General features: G+C 47.4%; 1 protein-coding gene across 13 annotated transcripts in view; it reads left to right on the forward strand.

Moving 5' to 3' along the window:
* Positions 1–21,697, forward strand: part of PPP6R2 (protein phosphatase 6 regulatory subunit 2) — a 74,725-nt gene that overhangs the window by 13,764 nt on the left and 39,264 nt on the right. For 12 of the 13 annotated variants that reach the window (XM_060188850.1, XM_060188854.1, XM_060188853.1 and 9 more), the window contains exons 2-3: positions 2,171–2,300; positions 6,280–6,521. In XM_060188850.1, coding sequence (XP_060044833.1) covers positions 6,295–6,521 — 227 coding nt within the window. In that variant the 5' untranslated portion in view covers positions 2,171–2,300; positions 6,280–6,294. The remainder of the gene's footprint in view (positions 1–2,170; positions 2,301–6,279; positions 6,522–21,697) is intronic. The other variant, XM_060188844.1, reaches the window with a different exon arrangement.

Here is a 21,697-nt window from a genome sequence, read left to right on the forward strand (position 1 = left end):
AATCCCCAGCACCACCCTCTGTTTCCATTTTGTTGTTATTTATTTATTTTTACCAGAGCACTACTCAGCTCTGGTTTATAGTGGTGCAGGGGATTGAACCTGGGACTTTGAAGCCTCAAGCATGACAGCCACTTTGCATACCCATTATGCTATCTCCCCTTGACCTCTACTGTTCCTTTTTGTCTTTTTTCTTTATTGGATAGAGACAGCAAGAAGGAAGGGAGTGGTAGACAGAGAGAGACTCCTACAACACTATTTCACTACTCACAAAGCTTCCCCCTGTAGGTGGGGACTGGGGGCTCAAACTCTGGTCCTTGCACACTGTAACATGTGTGCTCAGTCAGGTGCACCACCACCCAGTCCTCTTTCTTCCCCCTCATCCAAGTTTTTTTTTTCTTGTTTTAAATATTTATTTGTATATTTATTATTAGATAGAGACAGAGAGAAATTGAGAGAGGAGGGGAAGACAGAAGGGGAGAAAGACAGATACCTCTGTAGCCCTGCTTCACCACTCTTGAAGGTTTCCCCCTGTAGGTAGGGACTGGGGGCTTGAACCCAGGTCCTTGCATACTATAATGTGAGTGCTTAACCAGGTGCTCTACTGCCTGTCCACCCCCACTTGCCCGATCCTGTACTGTTCTTATCTTTACTTCAGACTGTGCATTAAGTTGCTGCACCAAGAGACATGGGCCATTTTGCTTGAAAATGGTATACAGAGACCACATTTTACTTTCTAGAGGTTAGAACAAGTTATCAGTGAACTGTAAGATCACCCTGTGGGGGCCAGGCAGTAGCGCAGCGGGTTAAGCGCACATGGCACAAAGCACAAGGACCTGTGTAAGGATCTGGGTTGGAGCCCTGGGCTCCCCACCTGCAGGGGGCCCACCTCACAAGTGGTGAAGCAGGTCTGCAGGTGTTTATTTTTCTCTCCCTCTCTCTGTCTTCCCCTTCTCTCTCGATTTCACTCTGCCCTACCCAACAACAACAACAGAAATGGCAACAATAACCACAACAAGGGCAACAAAATGGGAAAAATGGCCTCCAGGAGCAGTGGATTCCTAGTGCAGGCACCAAGCCCAGCAATAACCCTGGAGACAAAAAAAACAATTACCCTCTTATAAACAGACTGTTTCCTCAAATGAGTAACATCTGCCAGGGTCTAGGCTGACCACTACAGTTTTAATTTTTTAATTTTATTTATTTATTGGGTAGAGACAGCCAGAAGTCGAGAGGGAATGGGGAGACAGAGAGAAAAAGACAGAGAGACACCTGCAACCCTGCTTCACCACTTGCAAAGCTTTCCCCCTGCAGGTAGGGACTGGGGCCTTGAACCTGGGTCCTTGCGCACTGTAATGTGTGTGCTCAACCAGGTGCTCCTCCACCCGGGCTCCAGTTTTAATTCTCACGTTTTTCCCATGACATATGTGCCCTGGCGAACATTTACTAGCAGTTTAATCTCCTGATGCTTCTGAAGTCACAGGTTAGGCACCCAGAAATTCCTTGCCTTCCTGTAACCAAAGATGTGTGTTCTGCAAAGTAGCTTCCAAAGTGACACCAGCTAGTCATACAGACTTCTGTCCTGAGAATCTCTCTCCCCCCTTTTCACCCTCTGTCCATGCGAGCCTGCACCCACCTGTCACCTGCCACTGAATGAATTTCTTTAGAAGTCCAGTTGTTGTTTGGAAGGGTTTCAAGTATTATTGTTGCTTCATCTGTTAGTTGATGGGGAGTAGTTGTGACATTTCTGCTGCTCCATGGCACACCTTCAAAGTTTCTAACAATTTAAAATCTTTTTTTTTTTTTTTTGCCGGAGCACTGCTCAGCTCTGGCTTATGGCGGTGAGAGCCTCAGGCATGGAAGTCTCTTTGCATAGCCATTATGCTATACCCCCACCCTGCAATTTAAAATTCTAAGTGAATTTGTTTTCCTTCTATCCCTTTAGTAAGTACCGTGAGTACCCATTCATTGGGGAAACTGACGATCCTTCCTAGCCCACTGAATCCACATGGATCCCAGTCACTTTCAAAGCCAGCAACAAGCAGCTCCTGACAGCTTTCAGCCTGACCTGTTGACTGGCTACGGAAGAAGGGCAAACGCTCGAAGAAGAAACTTTAGTAAGCTAACTTTACAAAGAAAGAACTTAATGAAGTTTTTTTCCTTGTTTATTTAGGTGAAGAGATTATAAATCTTTCACTGAATGAAAACAACTTCCTTTGAGTTGCATATACTCCAAGAAGAAATTCTAAATGTTTTTATATTTTTCCTGAATACAAGATTTAAACAAGGAATTGCCATAGAAGGTAAGATAATTTTCTGCTTTGGTTCTGTTTTAGTGTGTGATTTAGCTTATTTATTTATTATTCACCAGAGTACTGCTCAACTGCGGTTTATGGTGTTGCTGGGAATTGAACCTGGGAGCTCACAGCCTCAGGCATGAAAGTTGGTTGCATAATGACCATTATGCTTGTCTCCCCAGCCTCATTGTGGCAAATGCAATGCTGGCAGTCAAACTCAGAACCTCAGACTTGAGAGTCCAGTGCTTTATCCACTGTGCCACCTCCTGGACTGCTCCTTAAGACTTCATCTTTTCTTTTTTCTTTTAATAATTTTTTAAGCTATCTTTATTTATTTATTGGGTAGAGACAGTAAGACATCAAGAGTGAAACGAGAGGTAGGAAGAGAGACAGAGAGACACCTGCAGCCCTGCTTCACCACTCACAAGGCTCCCCCTCCCCGCAGGTGGGTACCAGGGGCTTGAACCTGGGTCCTTGCACATTGTAACGTGTACTCAACCAGATGCACCACCACCTGCCCCCCATCTTTTCTTTATTTCTCTCTTTCTTCTTTTTTAAAAAATATTTATTTATTTTTAAACTCCTTCCAGATAGAGGGAGAGAGACAGGAGGGCCACCACAGCAGTGCTCTACCACTTATGAAGCTATGACGCTTTCCTTTTGTGTGGTGTTCCCATGTGGTGGCCTGGGCTTGAACCCAGGACCTTGAGTATGGTAAAAGTGTGTTTTCTACCTGATCAGCTATCTCCCAGCCCTGAGTACTTTTGTTAAATATTTATTTATTTCCCTTTTGTTGCCCTTTTTGTTTTATTGTTGTAGTAGTTACTATTATTGTTGTTATTGATGTCATCTTGTTGGATAAGACAGAGAGAAATGGAGAGAGGAGGGGAAGACAGAGAGGGGGAGAGAAAGACAGACACCTGCAGACCTGCTTCACCACCTGTGAAGCGACTCCCCTGCAGGTGGGGACTGCGGGCTTGAACCAGGATCCTTACACCAGTCCTTGCACTTTGTGCCACATGCACTTAATCCACTGTGCTACTGCCCGACTCCCAATTTTTTATTATTTTTATTATTTATTGGATAGAGACAGCTAGAATTTGAGAGAGAAGAGGGAGATAGAGAGGGAGAGAGACAATGAGACACCTACAGTCCTGCTTCGCCACTTGCAAAGCTTTCCCCCTGCATATGGAGACTGGGGGCTCAAACCTGGGTCCTTGCACCCTGTAACATGTGCGCTCAACCAGGTGCGCCACCACCTGGCCCCAGTAGGAAAGTCTTTAAAAAAGAAACTATTTTTAGACATAATGATGATTATTTCAAATGGTTAAAGAGGCAGTTCATTAAGAAGACAGAAATCCTAAATATGTATACACATAATAAAGTAAACTTAACGTACTTGAAGCAAGCCCGGGAGAAAGCTTACTCCATAGGCTGCACACTGTCCTTGGCGTGAGGACCTGGAATTAAGCCCCTTGCCACATGTGAGCACCATGCATGGCAGTGTCATGCTTGGGGGAGTGATGCCATGGCGTCTGTCTTTCTCTCTGTCTCTCTCTTCCTCTTTCTCTATGAAATTAAAGTGTGTGTGGGGGGGGTTAATTCGCTGGGAATTGCATAGAGCATGAGGGCTGGTGCCAAAAGTAAGTAAGTAAGTAAGTAAATAAATAGCCAAAGTGTGCAAAGGAGATCATAGAGGAAGAAGATGGGCAAAGGGGCCTGTGGTGGCGCACCTACCTATCACAATGCGCAAGGACCCGGGTTTGAGCCCCTGGTCCCCGCCCGCAGTGGAAAAGCTTTGTGTGTGGGAAAGCAGTGTCACAGGTGCCTCTCTGTCTCTCTTCGTCTTTATCACCCCCTTCCCTCTCCATTTCTGGCTTTCTCCATCCTATAAATTAATAAAGATAATAATATAAAATTAAAAAAGAAAATGGGTAAATAATGCAGAAAACACATCAAAGTTTCCTCACAAACTTAAAATGCATAACCATTTAGGTTGTACTGGTGAAGAAACAGAGAGGGCAGTGTTGCTGACGTGTAGGCACAGAAGAGGTCTGGCTGCAGACCCTGTTGACATGGAGAGAATAACAAGGTAGTTCTGTGAACAACTTCCTGGCAGTAATCTGATTCACTCACATACCTTCAGCAACTTCCATCACCAAAATAGAAACAAGTAGACATGGACGATCCCTGTTGAAGAAATGGAATTTAGGGTCTGGGTGGTGGCACACCCAGGAGAGTGCACGCATCACTGTGCGTGAAGACCTCAGTTCAGGTTTCTCGCCCACCTTCAAGATGGAGGTGGCGAGCTTCACGAGCAGCGGAGCAGTGCTGCAGGTGTCTTTCCTCTGTCTGTCTGTCAACTATCTATTCGAGCTGGGGCTCGGACTGGAATCCTTGTGCTGGTCCCTGCGCTTCATACTATGTGAGCTTAACCTAGTGCTCAATCACCCGACCCCCTCTTTCTCTTTTTCCTCCCTTTTCTCTCTCTCTCTTGCCTCCAGGGTTATCACTGGGGCTCAGTACCAGCACTGTAAATCTGCTGCTCCTGATGATCATTCATTTTTTTTATTGAGTAGGACAGAGAGAAATTGATAGGGGAGGGAGATAGAGAGGAAAAGAGAGAGCTAGACACCTGCAGACCTGCTCTGAAGCTTGTGAAGCGCCCCTCCTGCAGGAGGGAGCTGGAAGCTGGAACCCAGATTCTTGTGCGGGTCCTTGTGCTTAGTACTGTGTGTGCTTACTCAGGTGCGCCACCGTCCGGCCCCCTCTTTCCTTCTTTTTTATATCTTTTTATTTTTGACAGAAACAGAAAATCTGAGAGAGGAGATGGAGCTAGGGAGGGAGGGAGAAAGAGGAGAGACACATGCATCACTGCTTCACCACTTATAAAGCCCCGCCCCTCCCGCCTGCAGTGGGCGCTGGGGACTTGAATTGGGTCCTTGCTCATCATGGCAGTGTGTGCACTCAGCCAGGTGTGCCACCACCAATATGTTGGATTTATTTGCTTATTTATCTCTTGGTGCCAGAGCTGGGGCTCAGTGCCTGCACAACTCCACTGCTCCCAGTGGCCTTTTTTTTCTTTCTCTTTGATTGAGGATGAAAGACAGAGGGGAGAGAGGGAGAGACAGAGAGAAGAGATCATGCAGCAGTGCTTCATAATTCATGCTGCTCCCCCTGCAGGTGGGGACCTGGGGCTTGAACTCAGGCCCTCATGCATGTACCACGACCTCACCCCATTTTCCTGTGTTCTTCTATGAGGTGAATGGTACTTATAGGGAAGATACAGGAAATGTAGCCTGCGAAGAAGAAATATGTTGTACTCACTGGGTCTGGAGACAGCAGGCACGTAACAGCCCACACGGGGAAGCATCATGGTGGTCCGACTGCAGCCTAGATAGAAAGCAGCTCTGGGCTACAACTTTATTGGAATTTCCACTGGAAAGGTGAATCAGGGCCAGTTAGTTAAAACTATTTTCTTGAACAAGAAAGGAACAGATGACTCCTGTCTCTTGGGGTGTGGGACCTTAGAGAAGGGATACCTAGGCTGGGAGGAGCAATTGCTCCCCAGCCAGAAAGTATTATTAACATGACAAAGCATCATATATGCAGACAGTTAAAATGTACATGAGAAGTGTCTGTGTTCATCCAGGAGAAGCTGGGCATTGGGGTGCTGGCTTTGTGAGTCATTAACTCTCAGTGTGTGTGTCATCTCCAGTGCCAGACACAGAGGAAGGACGGAGAACACCAAAGGGCATGTGGGACTCTGGGGCCAGAAAGAAGAGCAGGAAGCGGGTCTGCCCGAAGGGAGCTGGAGGGGGTGTGGTTCCGGAGCTTTGAAGGAGCCAGGATGTACCTGCCAGAGCTGGGAAGATCCATCTGTCTGGTTACCAGTTCTGAGAGAGCCCTGGCCAACCCAGGCCCACACTGGACTTCAGGTGATTTTACTCAGTGGGGAAGAGTGACCCCTCTTCATTCCTTGCAGCTCTGAGGCATCACCATGTTCTGGAAGTTTGACTTGAACACTACGTCCCATGTCGACAAACTGCTGGATAAGGAGGATGTGACACTTCGTGAGTTAATGGACGAAGATGACATCCTACAGGAGTGTAAGGCTCAGAACCGGAAGCTGCTGGACTTCCTGTGCAGGCAGCAGTGTATGGAGGAGCTGGTGAGCCTCGTCACACGCGACCCGCCCCTGGACATGGAAGAGAAGGTCCGCTTCAAGTATGTACTGAGGCTGTGACCAGGCCAGCATGGGCAGTGCTGAGGGGAGGCAGTGGGCAATATTTGAGACCTGACAGAGCTGGGGATTTTTGGTGCTGCACCATCTTTAAACTTGTGCCCACCGTGGGGAGAAGATTTAGCAGGTAGAGCTCAGGTCTGGCATGTCAGAAGCCCCAGGTCCAGTCCCTGGTACTGCATATACCTGAGTAGAACTTTTATCTCTCTCTTCTCTCATCAAACAAAAATGTTTAGGGTTGGGGAAATAGCACAGCCGTTTGTGCAACAGCCTTTCATGCCTTAGCTCCTCAGAGGTGTTGGGTTCAATTCCTGGCACCACCGTAAGCCAGACTGAGTAGTACTCTGATAACAACAAAAAGAAGAAAAAGAGAGAGGAAGATAAAGAAAGAAAAAAAAAAAACCTAAAAAGTGTGGTGGCTAGGCCTCTAGGAAAATAGTCTACTTGGTAAAGCACAGAACTTGTGGTTGCCTGAGACTCCCAGCTAATACCCAGCACCGTGTGTCCCAGACTGATGCTCTGGCTTCTCCCTCTCATACAGAGGTCTGTCTGTCTGTCTGTCTGTCTGTCTATCTACCTGTTGGAATGAGACAGGAATTTAGAGGGAAAGGGGGATAGAGAGACACCCACAGCCCTACTTCACCACTCATGAAGCTTTCACCCTGCAGGTGGGGACCTGGGGCTTGAACCTGGGTTCTTGTGCACTATAATATGTGCGCTTAACCAGGTGCAGCACCGCCTGGCTCCCAGAGAAGCTCCCTGTATTTCACATGAAGTAATAAAATAGATCTTTTTGTTGTTGTCACCGGGGCCTCCTCACTCCAAGCTGACTGACTTTTGCAGATGGAGGGCAGGCAGAGGGAAATACTCCATAATAGCAAAGCTTCCTCCGGTGCAATAGGGGGCTGGACTCGAACCAGGGATATGTGCATGACAAAACAGGCACACCATCTAGGAGAGCTATCTTGCTGCCCAAAATAAGTCTTTTAAAAGGACTGGGTGATAGCTCCTGAGGTAGAGCTCACATCTTGTCATGTGTGAGGCCTTGGGTTCGATCCCAGTACCAGATCAGATCATGAACCATTGCAAAAGGAAGTGGAGTGGAGCTTAGTGTCTCTCCCTTCCCTACCATTCCCCCAGCCCCCCATCTCTTCTCTCCCTCTTTTTTTCTTCTAAATATGTAAAATAAAATAAAAAATTGAACTGGGGGTGCCTGGCAGTGGTGCAGCTGTTAAAGCACACATCACCATGCACAAGGATCTGGGCTCAGGCCCTTGGTCCCCTCCTGTGGGGGTGAGGGGTGGGGGGGGGGCTTCACAAATGGTGGAGCAGGCTACAGGTGTCTCTCCTTTTTTTCACTTTTTAAAAAATCTTTATTTATTTGATAGAGACAGCTAGAAATTGAGAGGAAGAGAGAGAGAGAGAGAGAGAGAGAGAGAGAGAGAGAGAGAGAAAGAGACAGAGAAACACCTGCAGCACTGCTTTACCACTTGTGAAACTTTCCTCCTGCAGGTGGGGACCCGGGTCCTTGCGCACTGTAATATGTGCGCTCAACCAGATGCGCCACCATCTGGCCCCTCTCCTTCTATTCATTCATTCATTGATTTATTTTGCCAGAGCACTACTCAGCTCGGGCTTACGGTGGTATGGGGGAATTGAACCTGGATATTCTTTTTTTTTTTTTTTAACAGAGCTCAGCTAAATTAGTTCCTGGTGGTATTGGGGACTGGGGTTTGAACCTGGGACCTTTGGTGCTATAGTCTTTGCATATCCACTTTGCTATCCCTCCTCTTTTTCCCTCTCTCCCCCTATTTCTCTCTTTTCTAACATAATTTAAAAAAAGAAGAAGAAAAAAGGGGGGCAGGTGGGAGCTCACATGTCACAATATACAATGTTCAAGCCTGTGGTCCCCACCTGCAGGGGGAGCTTTGCAAGTGGTGAAGCAGGGCTGCAGGTATTTCTGTCTCTTCCTCACTATCTTCCCCATCCCTTTGGACTTCTTTCTGTCTCTATCCAATAAATAAGTAAAGTAAAAAGAAAAAAAAGAGAGGGCTGTTTAAACACACATAGTACTAAATGCGCGGACCCAGGTTTGAGCCCTCACTCCCCACCTGCAGAGGGTCTCCTTCATGAGCAGTGAAGCAAGTCTGCAAGTCCCTCTCTACCTCCCCCTCTCCTTTCAGTTTCTCTCTGTCTTATCCAATAAAATGGAAAAACTGGCTTTCAGGAGCAGTGGACTTGTAGTTACCAAGTCCCAGCAATAACCCTGGAGGCAAAAAACAAAGGGGGGGGGTGAGTGGTAGTGCCAAGTTAAGCACATATAGCGCAGAGCACAAGGACCCGCACAGGGATCCCGATTCAAGCCCCCACCCCCAGCCTACCCCCTGTCCCCCGCACCCCCCCAATCTGCAGGGGGTCACTTCACAAAAGGTGAAGCAGGTCTGCAGGTGTCTATCTCTCCCCTCTCTGTTTTCCCCTCCACTCTCTGTCCTATCCAACAACAATAGAAATAACAACAATAACAACACAAGGGCAACAAAAGGGGAAAAATGGCCTCCAGGAGCAGTGGATTCATAGTGCAGGCACTGAGCCTCAGCAATAACCCTGGAGGTGAAAGAAAGAAAGAAAGAAGGAAGGAAGGAAGGAAAAAGAGAAAATTAAAAAATGGCATTGGGAACAGTGGATTCATCATGCAAGCACCAAACCTCAATAGTAACCCTAGTAGCAAAATAAATAAATAAATATGAAAATTACGCTGTGGAGGCTGCTTGGCAGTATTGTACATATGGAGCCCTAGTTCATTCCCTGGCGTCACATTTCAGAGCGCGGTGAGGGAGTAGCCTACCTGACAGTGTACACTTGCCATGCAAGATGGCCCAGGTTTCAGCCCCTAGCACCCTAGGGGAGCTCCAGGCATGACACCAAGATGAAAAGGTCCTGCAGGAGAAGTGGGGCCACACAGGCATGAAGTTCTGGAAGGAAAAAGAGAAAGAAAGAAAGAAGAGAAAGAATTAGTGGCCTGGAAGGTGGTCCAGTGGTTAGAGCACTGAACTTGCAAACATGAGTTCCTATGTTTGGTCCCCAGAATCACATATGCTAAAGGGATGCTCTGGTTCTCTTTATCTACTCATAAATGAATAGATAAAATATTTAAAAACAAGCAAGTCGTGTGCCTGTCTGAGAAGTGAAGAGAGACCACTCTAGTGTAGTTTGTTTTTCTTTTTTGCCTCTAGGGTTATTGCTGGGGTTCAGTGCCTGCACTATGAATCCAGTGCTCATGGAGGCTGTTTTTTCTCTTTTGTTGCCCTTGTTTTATTGTTGTAGTTATTATTGTTGTTATTGCTGTCATTGCTGGATAGGACAGAGAGAAGACAAGAAAGGAGGGAAGACAGAGAAGGGGAGAGAAAGATAGACACCTGCAGACCTGCTTCACAGTTTGCAAAACCAACCCCTTCAGGTGGGGAGCTGGGGACTCAAACCCAGATCTTTAACTGGTCCTTGCACTTTGGGCTGTGTGCACTTAACCCACTGCCTGCCCTCCTGAGTTTGTTTTTATAAGGCTTAAGATTTGGGATCCCTGTGACATTACATTTTGGGTCATTATAAGTTTTCCTTTGAGCAAAAGTGAGTTGAAAGTGTAAAAGAGAGAGTGTAAAAGCTATTGAAAGAAACCTGATGGAGGGGTGTGGCAGGCTGGACATCTGGAGAGACATGCCAAGGCCTTCCCTCTGCATCTTGGGTTTGCAAGAGAGTGTCATATTACTAGTGCTGCTGACCATTTACCTTCTTTCCTCCCTCCTTCCCTCCCTCCTTCCTTTTTTCATACCGGAGCATGACTCAGCAATGATCTATGGTGGTGCTGGAGGTTGAACCTAGAGCTCAGAGTCTCAGGCATGAGAGTCGTTTTGCGTAATCATTATCCTGTCTCCCCAACCTGGTGCTGACCATTTCTGAGTTCTTACATGTTCTGTCCAGCAGCTGGCCAGGATATGAGGAATGAGGGAGGAAGAGGAGGTGTCACAAGGACTTGGAGTGGGTATGAGAAGAGGGACCTTGAGTGACAGGAAGATTAGAACCAACCAGCCTTTGGCTCTGAGAGGCCACTCTGGGGCTGGCAGTGGGATCAGGGGAGGGGGATCAGTTACACCCTGGAGCCAGACAGCTGTGCTCACATTTCCCACAGGGAGTGAGTGCTGTATGTAGCCTGTGTTGGCCAGATCCTAGAGCAGAGTCAGCAAACTGGCTGGGAAGCCAGATTCTGGTTTTGTATCATCAGCAAGCTAAGAATGGCTTTCCTTTCTTTAAAAGGTGGAGAAAAGTCAGAAGAATAATACTTTGCTATGTGTGAAGCTAATATCAAATTCACAGTTCATTGTCCAGGAATAGTCTTGCTGGAACATAGCCACTCCTGCCGTTTGCAATTATAGGGCAAAGCCAGGTGGCTACAACATGGACCATCTAAACTGTTTACTGTCTGGCTCTCTACAGAAAACCTTGCCTGCATTTTTTTTTCACAGGAGAAAAATGAAGCAAGAAGGGCCAGATGGTGGTACACCTGTTAGAGCATACAGGTTACCTATTGCAAAGACCTGAGTTCAAGTCCCCAGTCCCACCTGTGGTGTGTGTATATAAGGGGAAGATTTATGAGTGGTAGAGCAGAGCTGCAGGTATCTCTTCTCCTCTCTGTATCTCTATCCTTTGTGTCTCTGCCTGTCTCCCTCCATATACATAGCCAGGAGGCAGTGCACCTGGTTAAGCACTTGCATTACAGCTCACTAGGACCCAGGTTCAAGCCCCTGGTTCCCACCTGCTGGGGGAAAGCTTCATGAATTGTGAAGCAGGGCTGCAGGTGTCTCTCTGTCTCTTTCCCTCTCTGTCTCCCCCTCGCCTCTCAATTTCTCTGTCTTTATGCAATAATAAATAAGTAAAATGAAATTTTAAATATAGATATGCCACCAGAAGCAGCAGAGTCAAGTAGGCACCTAGCCCCAGCAGTAACGGGCAGATGATGTATTACATCAAAGCAAAATGCTCTGGAGAAGGAGGGAGGAGGGAGGGGCAGAAGAGAACTTTGGGGTCCCGGTGCATAGTAAAGTTGTACCTGTTTGTCAGTGACTGAACTGTAAAACATTAACCCCTCAATAAAAAGATTTGAAAAATCACTGATGGGGGCTGGGTGGTGGTGCACCTGGTTAAATGCATATAGTATACTAAGTGCAAGGACCTGCTTAGGGATCTGGGTTCAAGTCCCCAGTTCCCTACATGCAGGGGAAATGCTTCACAAGCAGTAAAGCAGGTCTGCAGATATATATCTTTCTCTCTCCCTCTCTATCTCCCCCTCCTCTCTCAACTTCTCTCTTTCCTATCCAATAAAAAAAAAAAAGGAGGAGGCTGGGCAGCAGTGCAGTGGGTTAAGCACACATGGCGTAAAACGCAAGGATCAGTGGAAGGATCCCGCCCAGTTCAAGCCCACAGCTCCCCACATGCAAGGGGGTCGCTTTGCAGGCGGTGAAGCAGGTCTGCAGGTGTCTGTCTATCTTTCTCTCCTTCTCTCTGTCTTCCCCTCCTCTCTTGATTTCTCTCTGTCCTATCCAACAACAACAGCAGCTATGACAACAATAACAATTACAACAAGGGCAACAAAATGGGAAAAGTAGCCTCCAGGGGCAGTGCATTTATAGTGCAGGCACAAGCCCCAGAAATAACTCTGGAGGCAAAAAAAGAAAAAATTGCCTAGGGAGTGGTCAATTCATCGTGGCAAAAAAAAAAAAAAAAAGAGGAGAAAAAATATAACTTCCAGGAGCAGTGGATTCATAGTGCATCTGCACTAACCCTGGAGGCAAAAAAAAAAAAAAAAAAAAAAAAGAGGAGGAAGAAAAGAGGAGGATGAAAGGGAGTTTTTCTTTTTTTAAAAAAATTATTTGTATTTACTTATTTATTGGCTAGAGATAGCCAGATTGTGAGGGAAAGAGGTGGTGATGGAGAGGGAGAGAGACAGAGAGACACCTGCAGCACTGCTTCACCACTTGCAAAGCTTTCCCCCTGCAGGTAGGGATTGGGGGCTCAAACCTGGGTCCTTGTGCACTGTAACATGTGCGCTTAACCAGGTGTGCCACCACCTGGCCTGGAGAGGGAGTTTTTTCCTGGGAAGCACACCACCCTTATTTCCCAGGATGGTACATGAGGTATTTTCTTCCCATTTCTCAATCTTTTTGCTTACTCAAAGCCCCCCCTCCCCCCAACTTTATCTCCCTTGGGCTCTACCATGTTAGTAGTCAGGTCTCCCTGATACAGCCACTCCATGTCTCACTTGACTAAACCCTAGTAAATGTATTTCCCTTGTAACATTAAACAACAACAATAATAAAGAAGGAGCAGGGGGCCAGGCAGTGATGCACCAGGTTAAGCGCCCATATCACTCTGCACAAGGAAGGACCTGGGTTTGAGCCTCTGCTCCCCACCTGCAGGGGGCACTTCACAAGCGGTGAAGCAGGTCTGCAGGTGTCTAGCTGTCGCTCTCCCTCTCTATTTCCCCTCCCCTCTCAATTTCTCTCTGTCCTGGCAAATAAAATAGGAAGAAAGAAAAACCAAAAGGAAAAAAGTGGCCACCAGGATCTGTGGATTTGTAGTGCCAGCACCAAAGAAGAAAGAGGAGGAAGAGAAGGAGGAGGAGGAGGAGCAAGAGAGTGAGAAGGAGGTGCCATGGCAGGGGAGTAGTGACACCTCATTTTGGGTGGCCAGTTGGGATCAGGCATTGTTGCTGTGAAGAGAGCCCCAGAAAGAACAGGGCTTCTATGGGGAAACCAGTGCTCAGGGACTTTCAGCTACCAGAGAAAGGCCACTGGACCACCCTCTTCCAAATATGCCCTGATTGGTGCCAGATGATGTGGCCTCCTGTTTTGTTTTGTTTTGTTTTTTGCCTCCAGGGTTCTCACTGGGGCCCGGTGCCTGCACTATGAATCCACTGCTCCTGGAGGCCTTTTTTTCTTTCCATTTTGTTGCCCTTGTTGTTATTGCATTGGACAGAGAGAAATTGAGAGAGGAGAGGAAGACAGAGAGGGGAAAAGGTAGACACCGCTTGTGAGGCGATCCCCCTACAGGTGGGGAGCCAGGGGCTCGAACTGGGATGGTTACGCTGGTCCTTGCACTTAACACCATGTGCGCTTAACCCGCTGTGCTACCACGTGTGCCCCTCCCCAAGGCCTCCTGTTTAAGAGGGCTACAGCTAGTGGTGACAGATATAAAGGAGGAAGACTGGGCATCTTCTGAGGCAGGGTTGTGATGAGCAGGAATATTGCCAGTCAGAATTTGGGTAGTTGATACAACGCCAGGCAAACAGAGCAAGGAGATAATGATTAACTCCTTGGAGTTAAACAAATCAGGTCATCTGTAAATAGTCAGCATGTCCACAGGGAGGTCAACACTGGATCTGGACACAGCACTATATCATTTTTTTTGCCTCAAGGGTTATTGTTGGGGCTCAGTGCCTGCACCACGAATCCACTGCTCCTGTAGGCCTTTCTTCCCCCTTTTTGTTGCTTTTGTTGTTAATTATTGTGGTTGTGGTTATTATTATCTTGTCATTGTTGTTGGATAGGACAGAGAGAAATCGAGAGAGGAGGGGAAGACAGACAGACACCTGCCGACCTGCTTCACTGCTTGTGAAGCGACCCTCCCTGCAAGTGGGGAGCTGGGGGCTTGAACTGGGATCCTTACAGCGGTCCTTGCACTTCACGCCTTGTGCACTTAACCCGTTGTGCTACCGCCCGACCCCCTATCATTTCATAGACTATGAGGGCAAGGGCAGAGATCAGGGTGCTAGGATAATTAAGTGCTAGTCTTCCATCACGGGAGACTGGTTTGCAATAAATGAACTGTTCCTATATTTTATTTAGAAATACAGACAAAGCTGCTGAGAATCAGTGGTGACTGCCTCTGAAGAGAGCAAGTCTGGAGAGGCAGATGAAGCTGCCACACAGCCTGAGCTTTAGAGCATGTGTACACATCACTCATGTTAAAATCAAAATAATTTTATTTGAGACTGGGGTGGTTGCTCAGCAAAGAGAACAACTGCCTTACATGGGTGAGGTCTTGAGTTCAGTCCTGGGGCCATATGAGAGCACCAGGGAATAAGCCAGAAACAGGTGGCCTCCATGGAAAGGGTAGTGATCATCATTCATTTTCTTTTGTTTTGTTTTGCACTGAGCACTGCTCAGCTCTGGTTTATGGTGGTGCTGGGGATTGAACCTGGGACCTCAGAGCCTCAGGCGTAAGAGTCTTTTTACATAGCCATAAGCGATCTCCCCTACCCAGTAATTTAATTGTTGAAATCTTCCTTTCTTTGAGAGGGGCCAGTATAGAGTGTGCCGGCTCCGCTGTTTGTGAGGCCTTGGGTTTGAACCCAGTAGCGTATGGCAGCTCCAGGGACAGCAGCAGGAGGAACCCCGTGAATGTCCGAGTAGTAGCGTCGTCTCTCCTCTGGCCTGTCTCTGTCTTTCTTTTCTTTTTTTATTTATTTATTTTTTATTTTATTTATTTATTCCCTTTTGTTGCCCTTGTTTTTTATTGTTGTAGTTATTATTGATGTTGTTGTTGTGGGATAGGACAGAGAAATGGAGAGAGGAGGGGAAGACAGAGAGGGGGAGAGAAAGACAGACACCTGCAGACCTGCTTCACCGCCTGTGAAGGGACCTGCCTGCAGGTGGGGAGTCGGGGGCTCGAACCGGGATCCTGACGCCGGTCCTTGAGCTTAGCGCCACCTGCGCTTAACCCGCTGCGCTACAGCCCGACTCCCTGTCTCTATCTTTCTTTTCTTTTAATTATGATTTTTATCTTTATTTATTCTTGGATAGAGACAGAGAGAAATTGAGAGGGGAGGAGGAGGGAGAGAGACACTTGCAGCCCTACTTCACCACTCGTCAAGTTTTCCCCCTGCAAGTGGGGACTGGGAACTTGAACCCAGGTCCTTGCGCATTGTGGTGTGTGTGCTTAACCAGGCGCAACACCTCCAGGCCTCTCTCTGTCTTTCATTATTTCTCTCCCTCTCTAAAAAGTAAATAATAGAAAATTGGTGGTTCGAGCCCCCGGCTCCCCACCTGCAGGGGGCTCGCTTCACAGGTGGTGAAGCAGGTCTGCAAGTGCCTGTCTTTGTCTCCTCCTCTCTGTCTTCCCCTCTTCTCTCCATTTCTCTCTGTCCTATCCAACAACAGTGGCATCAATAACAACAATAATAAAAATAAATAAATAAATAATATTTTTTTAAAAAAAAAGAAAATTGGCAAAGGCAGCTAGCTGCTCAGTGGTATTGTGTAAGCACAAGGCCTCAGGGTCATTTCCCAGCACCTCCTAAATTAAAAAAAAATTAGGGGACCAGGCAGGGGCACACCTGGTTGAGTGCCTACATTACCATTCTCAAGGACCCTGCTTCAGGCTCCTGCTCCCCAGCTGCAGGGCAGATGCAGGAGAGAGACTTTCATGCCTGAGGCTTCAAAGTCCCGGGTTTAATCCCCCACACCACCATAAACCAGAGCTCTGGTTTAAGAAAAAAAAGATCTGCAGATTTTTTTTTTTTTGCCTCCAGGGTTATTGCTGGGGCTCAGTGTCTACACTACAAATCCACTGCTCTTGGAGGCCATTTTACCCATTTTGTTGCCCTTGTTATTGCGCATGTTGTAGTTGTTATTGTTATTGTTGTCATAGCTGTTGTTGTTGGATAGGACAGAGAGAAATGGAGAGAGGAGGGGAGACAGAGAGGGAGAGAGAAAGATAGACACCTGCAGACCTGCTTCACCGCTTGTGAAGTGACCTCCTGCAGGCGGGGAGCCAGGGGCTTGAACCAGGATCCTTACTCCGGCCCTTGCGCTTTGTGCCATGTGCGCTTAACCCACTGCGCTACTGCCCAGCCCCCCTCTTTTGTTTTGCCTCCAGTGTTATTGCTGGGGCTCATTGCTGACACTATGAATCCACTCCTCCTGGCGGCCACCTTTTTTCTATTTAATTCAATAGTATAGAGATAAATTGAGAAGGAAGAGGGAGAAAGATAGACACTTGCAGACCTGCTTCACTGCTCATTAAGCACCCCTCCTGCAGGTGGGGAGTGGGGGTTTGAACCCGGGTCCTTACACATAGTACTATGTGTACTTAGCCAGGTGTGCCACCTCCCACACAGCCCCCACCAGGTGTCTGTCTATCTCCCCACCCCTATCAATTTCTCTTTGTCCTATCAAATAAATAAAAATAAAGGGGCCAGGCAGTGGTGCACCTGGTGAAGCACACACATTACAGCAAGGACCCAGGATCAAGCCCTTCATCTCCACCTGCGGGGGTGGGGGAAGAAGCTTCATGAGTGGTGAAGCAAGGCTGCAGGTGTCTCTATGTCCCCTCCTCCCTCCTCGTCTCAATTTCTTTCTATATATCCAATAATAAATAAAAATATTTTTAAGTGGTCCAGGAGGTGGCGCAGTAGATAAAGCACTGCATTCTCAAGCATGAAGTCCCGAGTTCAACCACCGGCAGCACATGTACCAGAGCGATGTCTGGTTCTTTCTCTCTTCCTATCTTCCTCATGAATAAATAATTTTTTTTTACTGTCTTTATTTATTGATTGGATAGAGACAGTCAGAAATCGAGAGGGAAGGGAGGGATAGAGAGGGTGAGAGACAGAGAGACACCTGCAGCACTGCTTCACCACTTGTGACGCTTTCCCCCTGCAGGGGACTGGGTGCTCTAACCCAGGTCCTTGCACATTGTAACATGTGCGCTCAACCAGGTGCGCCACCACCGGCCCCATAAAGTCTTTTTTTTAAATTAATTTTATTTATTTATTCCCTTTTGTTGCCCTTGTTGTTTTATTGTTGTAGTTATTATTGTTGTTGTCGTTGGATAGGACAGAGAGAAATGGAGAGAGGAGGGGAAAACAGAGAGGAGGAGAGAAAGACGTGCTTCACCACCTGTGAAGCAACTCCCCTGCAGGTGGGGAGCCAGGGTTTGAACCGGGAGCCTTATGCCGGTCTTTGTGCTTTGCGCCACCTGCGCTTAACCCGCTGCGCTACAGCCCGACTCCCCTATAAAGTCTTAAATGGCTGCCATGAGTGGTAGATTTGTTGAGCAGGCACTGAGCTCTAGTGATAACCCTGGCGGCAACAAAATAATAACTAAATAAATAAGTAAAAATTAAAAAATTCTTTTTGAGAAAGGAATACATGGGATGGCTGGATGAGGTGGTGGTTAGAGAAAAAAGTATGACTAAGACTCATTTGCAGAGTTGGGGACAACAAATAGGTCTGTAGACCAGGAATTGGCAGACATTAAACAAAAACAACTAACCAATTTGCTAGCAAAGTGAGTTTATTCTAGAATAACCAAAATAATATGCGTACTAGGGGGCCAGGCAACGGCACATCCCAGTAAGTGCAGATAGTATCAAGAGCAAGGACCAAGCTTTGAACCCCTGCTCCCCTCCTTCAGGGGTCCACATCACAAGCAGTGAAGCAGTGAAGCAGGGATCTGTCTTTCCTTTCCTTTTTTTTTTTTTCCTCCTCCAGGGTTATTGCTGGGCTCGGTGCCTGCACCATGAATCCACCACTCCTGGAGGCCATTTTTTTCCCCCTTTTGTTGCCCTTGTTGTAGCCTCGTTGTGGTTATCATTATTGCCCTTGTTGACGCAATTCGTTGTTGGATAGGACAGAGAGAAATGGAGAGAGGAGGGGAGAAAGGGCGAGAAAGATAGACACCTGCAGACCTGCTTCACCGCCCGTGAAGCGACTCCCCTGCAGGTGGGGAGCCGGGGGCTCGAACCGGGATCCTTACGCCGGTCCCTGCGCTTTGCGCCACATGCGCTTAACCCACTGCGCCACCGCCCGACCCCCCTGTCTTTCCTTTTCTTTGTCTCCCTGTCATTTCTCAATTCCTTGCTGTCCTATCTAATAAAAATTAGAAAAAAAAAACAAAAACCCAAAACTGGCCACTGGGAGTGATGGATTTTGGATTTGTAGTGCTGGCACCAAGCCCCAGCAATAACCCTGATGACAATAAAATAAAATTAAAAAATTAGGGACTGGCCAGTGGCGCAGCTGGTAGAGTGTGTGTGTGTGTTACTATGTGGCTTCAAACTTCCCGTTCCCCACCTGCATCAGGAAAGCTTTGTGAGCTGTGAAGCAGTACTACATGTATCTCTCTTAATCTTTGTACCCAAAATAAGTAAATCTTAAAAAAAAAAAATCGGGGGTTGGGTGGTAGCACAGCTGGTTAAGTGCACATTGTGCAAAGCGCAAGGACCGGTGTAAGGATCCGGGTTAGAGCCCCCGGCTCCCCACCTGCGGGGGTGGGGGGGCGTCAATTCACAAGCGGTGAAGCAGGTCTGCAGGTGTCTGTCTTCCCCTCCTCTCTCCATTTCTCTCTGTCCTATCCAACAACAACGATATCAATAACAACAATAATAACCACAACAATGATCAAACAACAAGGGCAACAAAAAAGAAAAAAATAACCTTGGGAGTCGGGCGGTAGCACAGCCGGTTAAGCGCAGGTGGCGCCAAGCACAGGGACCGGCATAAGGATCCCAGTTCGAGCCCCTTGCTCCCCGCCTATAGGGGACTCACTTCACAGGAGGTGAAGCAGGTCTGCAGGTGTCTGTCTTTCTCTCCCCCTCTCTGTCTTCCCCTCCTCTCTCCATTTCTCTCTGTCCTATCCAACAACGACGACATCAAATAACAACAGCAGTAATAACTACAACAATAAGAAACAAGAGCAACAAAAGGGAAAATAAATATTTTTTAAAAAAAAGAAAGAGATAGTCTTCAGGAGCAGTGAATTCGTGGTGCAGGCACCGAGCCCCAGCAATGACCCTGGAGGAAAAAAAAAAATCAGAGGAACTACTTAAATAAAAAAAGGATGTGCAGTGGGTGTTCTCCCCAGAGCTCCTTGGAGGGGAGTGAGGTCTGTTGCTGGGCAGGGTGAGCCTTTGCAGAGGTGAATTCCTATGGGAAGTGCAAAGAGAGCTCCATCCTGTTGGGATGCAGTGACCATAAGTGTGTGTTAGGGAGCCGTAATGTGAGAGTCCTTCTGCCGGCCTCCTGACTCAAGGTGTCTTTGTTTAATTCCACACTGGCTCCAGGGTGTTTGTTGCCAGCACTCAGTTCTGTGAATCAGCTGTAGCGAAAGGTGTGACCACATTCTCAAACCTACTTTACTAGAATCACTCCCTGTCCTCCCAGAACCTTCCTTCCTCTGATGGTCAGGTTCTGTCTGCAGAGCTGCAGCGATTGGTTTTGGAGTGATGGGGAGCGTGCCCCTGCCATGCCTGCCCTGCTGAAAGCCACGGTTCTTCCAGTCACATGAGCCGGCCACCTGCTGTCCACGTGGTCCAGCCCAAGAGCTGTGTGGGCAGCCTTGGACTTTCTCTTGAGGTTCCTATCCAGCTGACCTACTGAGTTCTAAATCATTTGGGAAATAAGGTCCAACAGATGGACAACAGGATATCATTTTTGTTATTCAGAACACTGAAATGAGAAAATGGCTTTTATAGCACTGGGCGGGGTAGATCTTATTCCAGATTGCAAACTTAGAACTGCTTACACAATGGGAAGCAGTGCTGGCTCACACAGGCATCTAGGAACGTGTACACACACACCCCCACCCCCCGCCCTCGTCCCCACATACACAGCAGCCAAAACCTGCTGCATTAAAGGGTCGTATCAGAGGGGAAGACTGCTGAGCTCAGCAGCCCCTGGGTTGCAGCAAGTCAGAGCACAGGGAAGGTGGAGGCAGGGTAGGAAGAGTCTCCGTCCGTGCGGTGCCTGGATCCACCCGCTTGCTCTGGTCTTTCTGGTGTCTGCTTTCTGTGTGGCAGGGTATTATCTTCATTTCCACTGGCTTCCTTCCAGTGGTGAATCCTGTTTTCTGGCTACTTCCTGAGACGGAGTAAATGTGGGTAGTGTGTCCGAGGACCGGTGTGCCTGACATTGTTCTCCCTGCGTGCTTCGTTCGTCCACCCTCTGTTGTAGAATCACAGACTGGACAGCACCCTCTTTATCGGCTTCTTCCTGCCTTGCCGCCGACAGGCCTATCTGCTGAGCCAGCTCCCACGTCCTGTTTTCTTTACGCCGTTTTCTTTTTTAATTTTTAATTTTTTAATTTATATTTATTTATCTATTTCCCCTTTTGTTGCCCTTTTTTATTGTTGTAGTTATTGATGTCGTCATCGTTGGATAGGACAGAGAGAAATGGAGAGAGGAGGGGAAGACGGGGGCGGGGGGGAGAGAAAGACAGACACCTGCAGACCTGCTTCACCGCCTGTGAAGCGACTCCCCTGCAGTTGGGCTCGAACCCGTATCCTTTGCCCCACTCCCCACCTGTAAGGGGTCCTTCACAAGCGGTGAAACAGGTCTGCCGGTGTCTATCTTTCTCTCCACCTCTCTATCTCCCATTCCTCTCTCCATTTCTCTCTGTCCTATCCAACAACAATGACATCAACAATAATGATAATAATAACCACAGCAATGGTAAAACAACTAGGGTAACAAAAAAAAAAAGGGAAAAAATGGCCCCCATGAGCAGTGGATTCATGGTGCAGGCACCGAGCCCTGGCAAAACCCTGGAGGCAAAAAATATATATACATATATATATCAGCCAAATATCAGCAAATCAGCTGAGCTGCAAACAGCACGTATGTTCACCCTGAGACCAACACTGGGTGTCCTGTGGCCCTGGCAGTCTAGACTCATGACTCTGGGCAATTTCTTGTATTATTTCTTTGATAATTTTCTCCCCTCCAGCTTGTTCTCTGTTCTCTTTCTGGGAGACTTGTAATCAGATGTGAGGTTACCTGAACTGATACTTCATGTATTTTTTAAATTAAAAAAAAATTATCTTTATTGGGTAGAGACAGTCAGAAATTGAGAGAATGGGGGAGATAGGTTGGGAGAGTGACAGAAAGCTTGTGAAGTTTCCCCGCTGCAGGTGGGGTCCAGGGGGCTTGAACTTGGGTCCTTGCACATTGTGACATGTGTACGCAACCAGGTGCGCCACCAACCATCCCGGATACTTTATTTGTTTGTTTATTTGTTTATTGTCTTCATGTCTTGCCTTTGTTTTTTTCTTCTACACCTGAGAGTTTCTCCCAATCTTATTACCTGTCTTTTAATGTATTCTTAAAATTTC

Source organism: Erinaceus europaeus, chromosome 4, assembly GCF_950295315.1.
Source record: "Erinaceus europaeus chromosome 4, mEriEur2.1, whole genome shotgun sequence".
NCBI classification, from domain to species: domain Eukaryota; kingdom Metazoa; phylum Chordata; class Mammalia; order Eulipotyphla; family Erinaceidae; genus Erinaceus; species Erinaceus europaeus.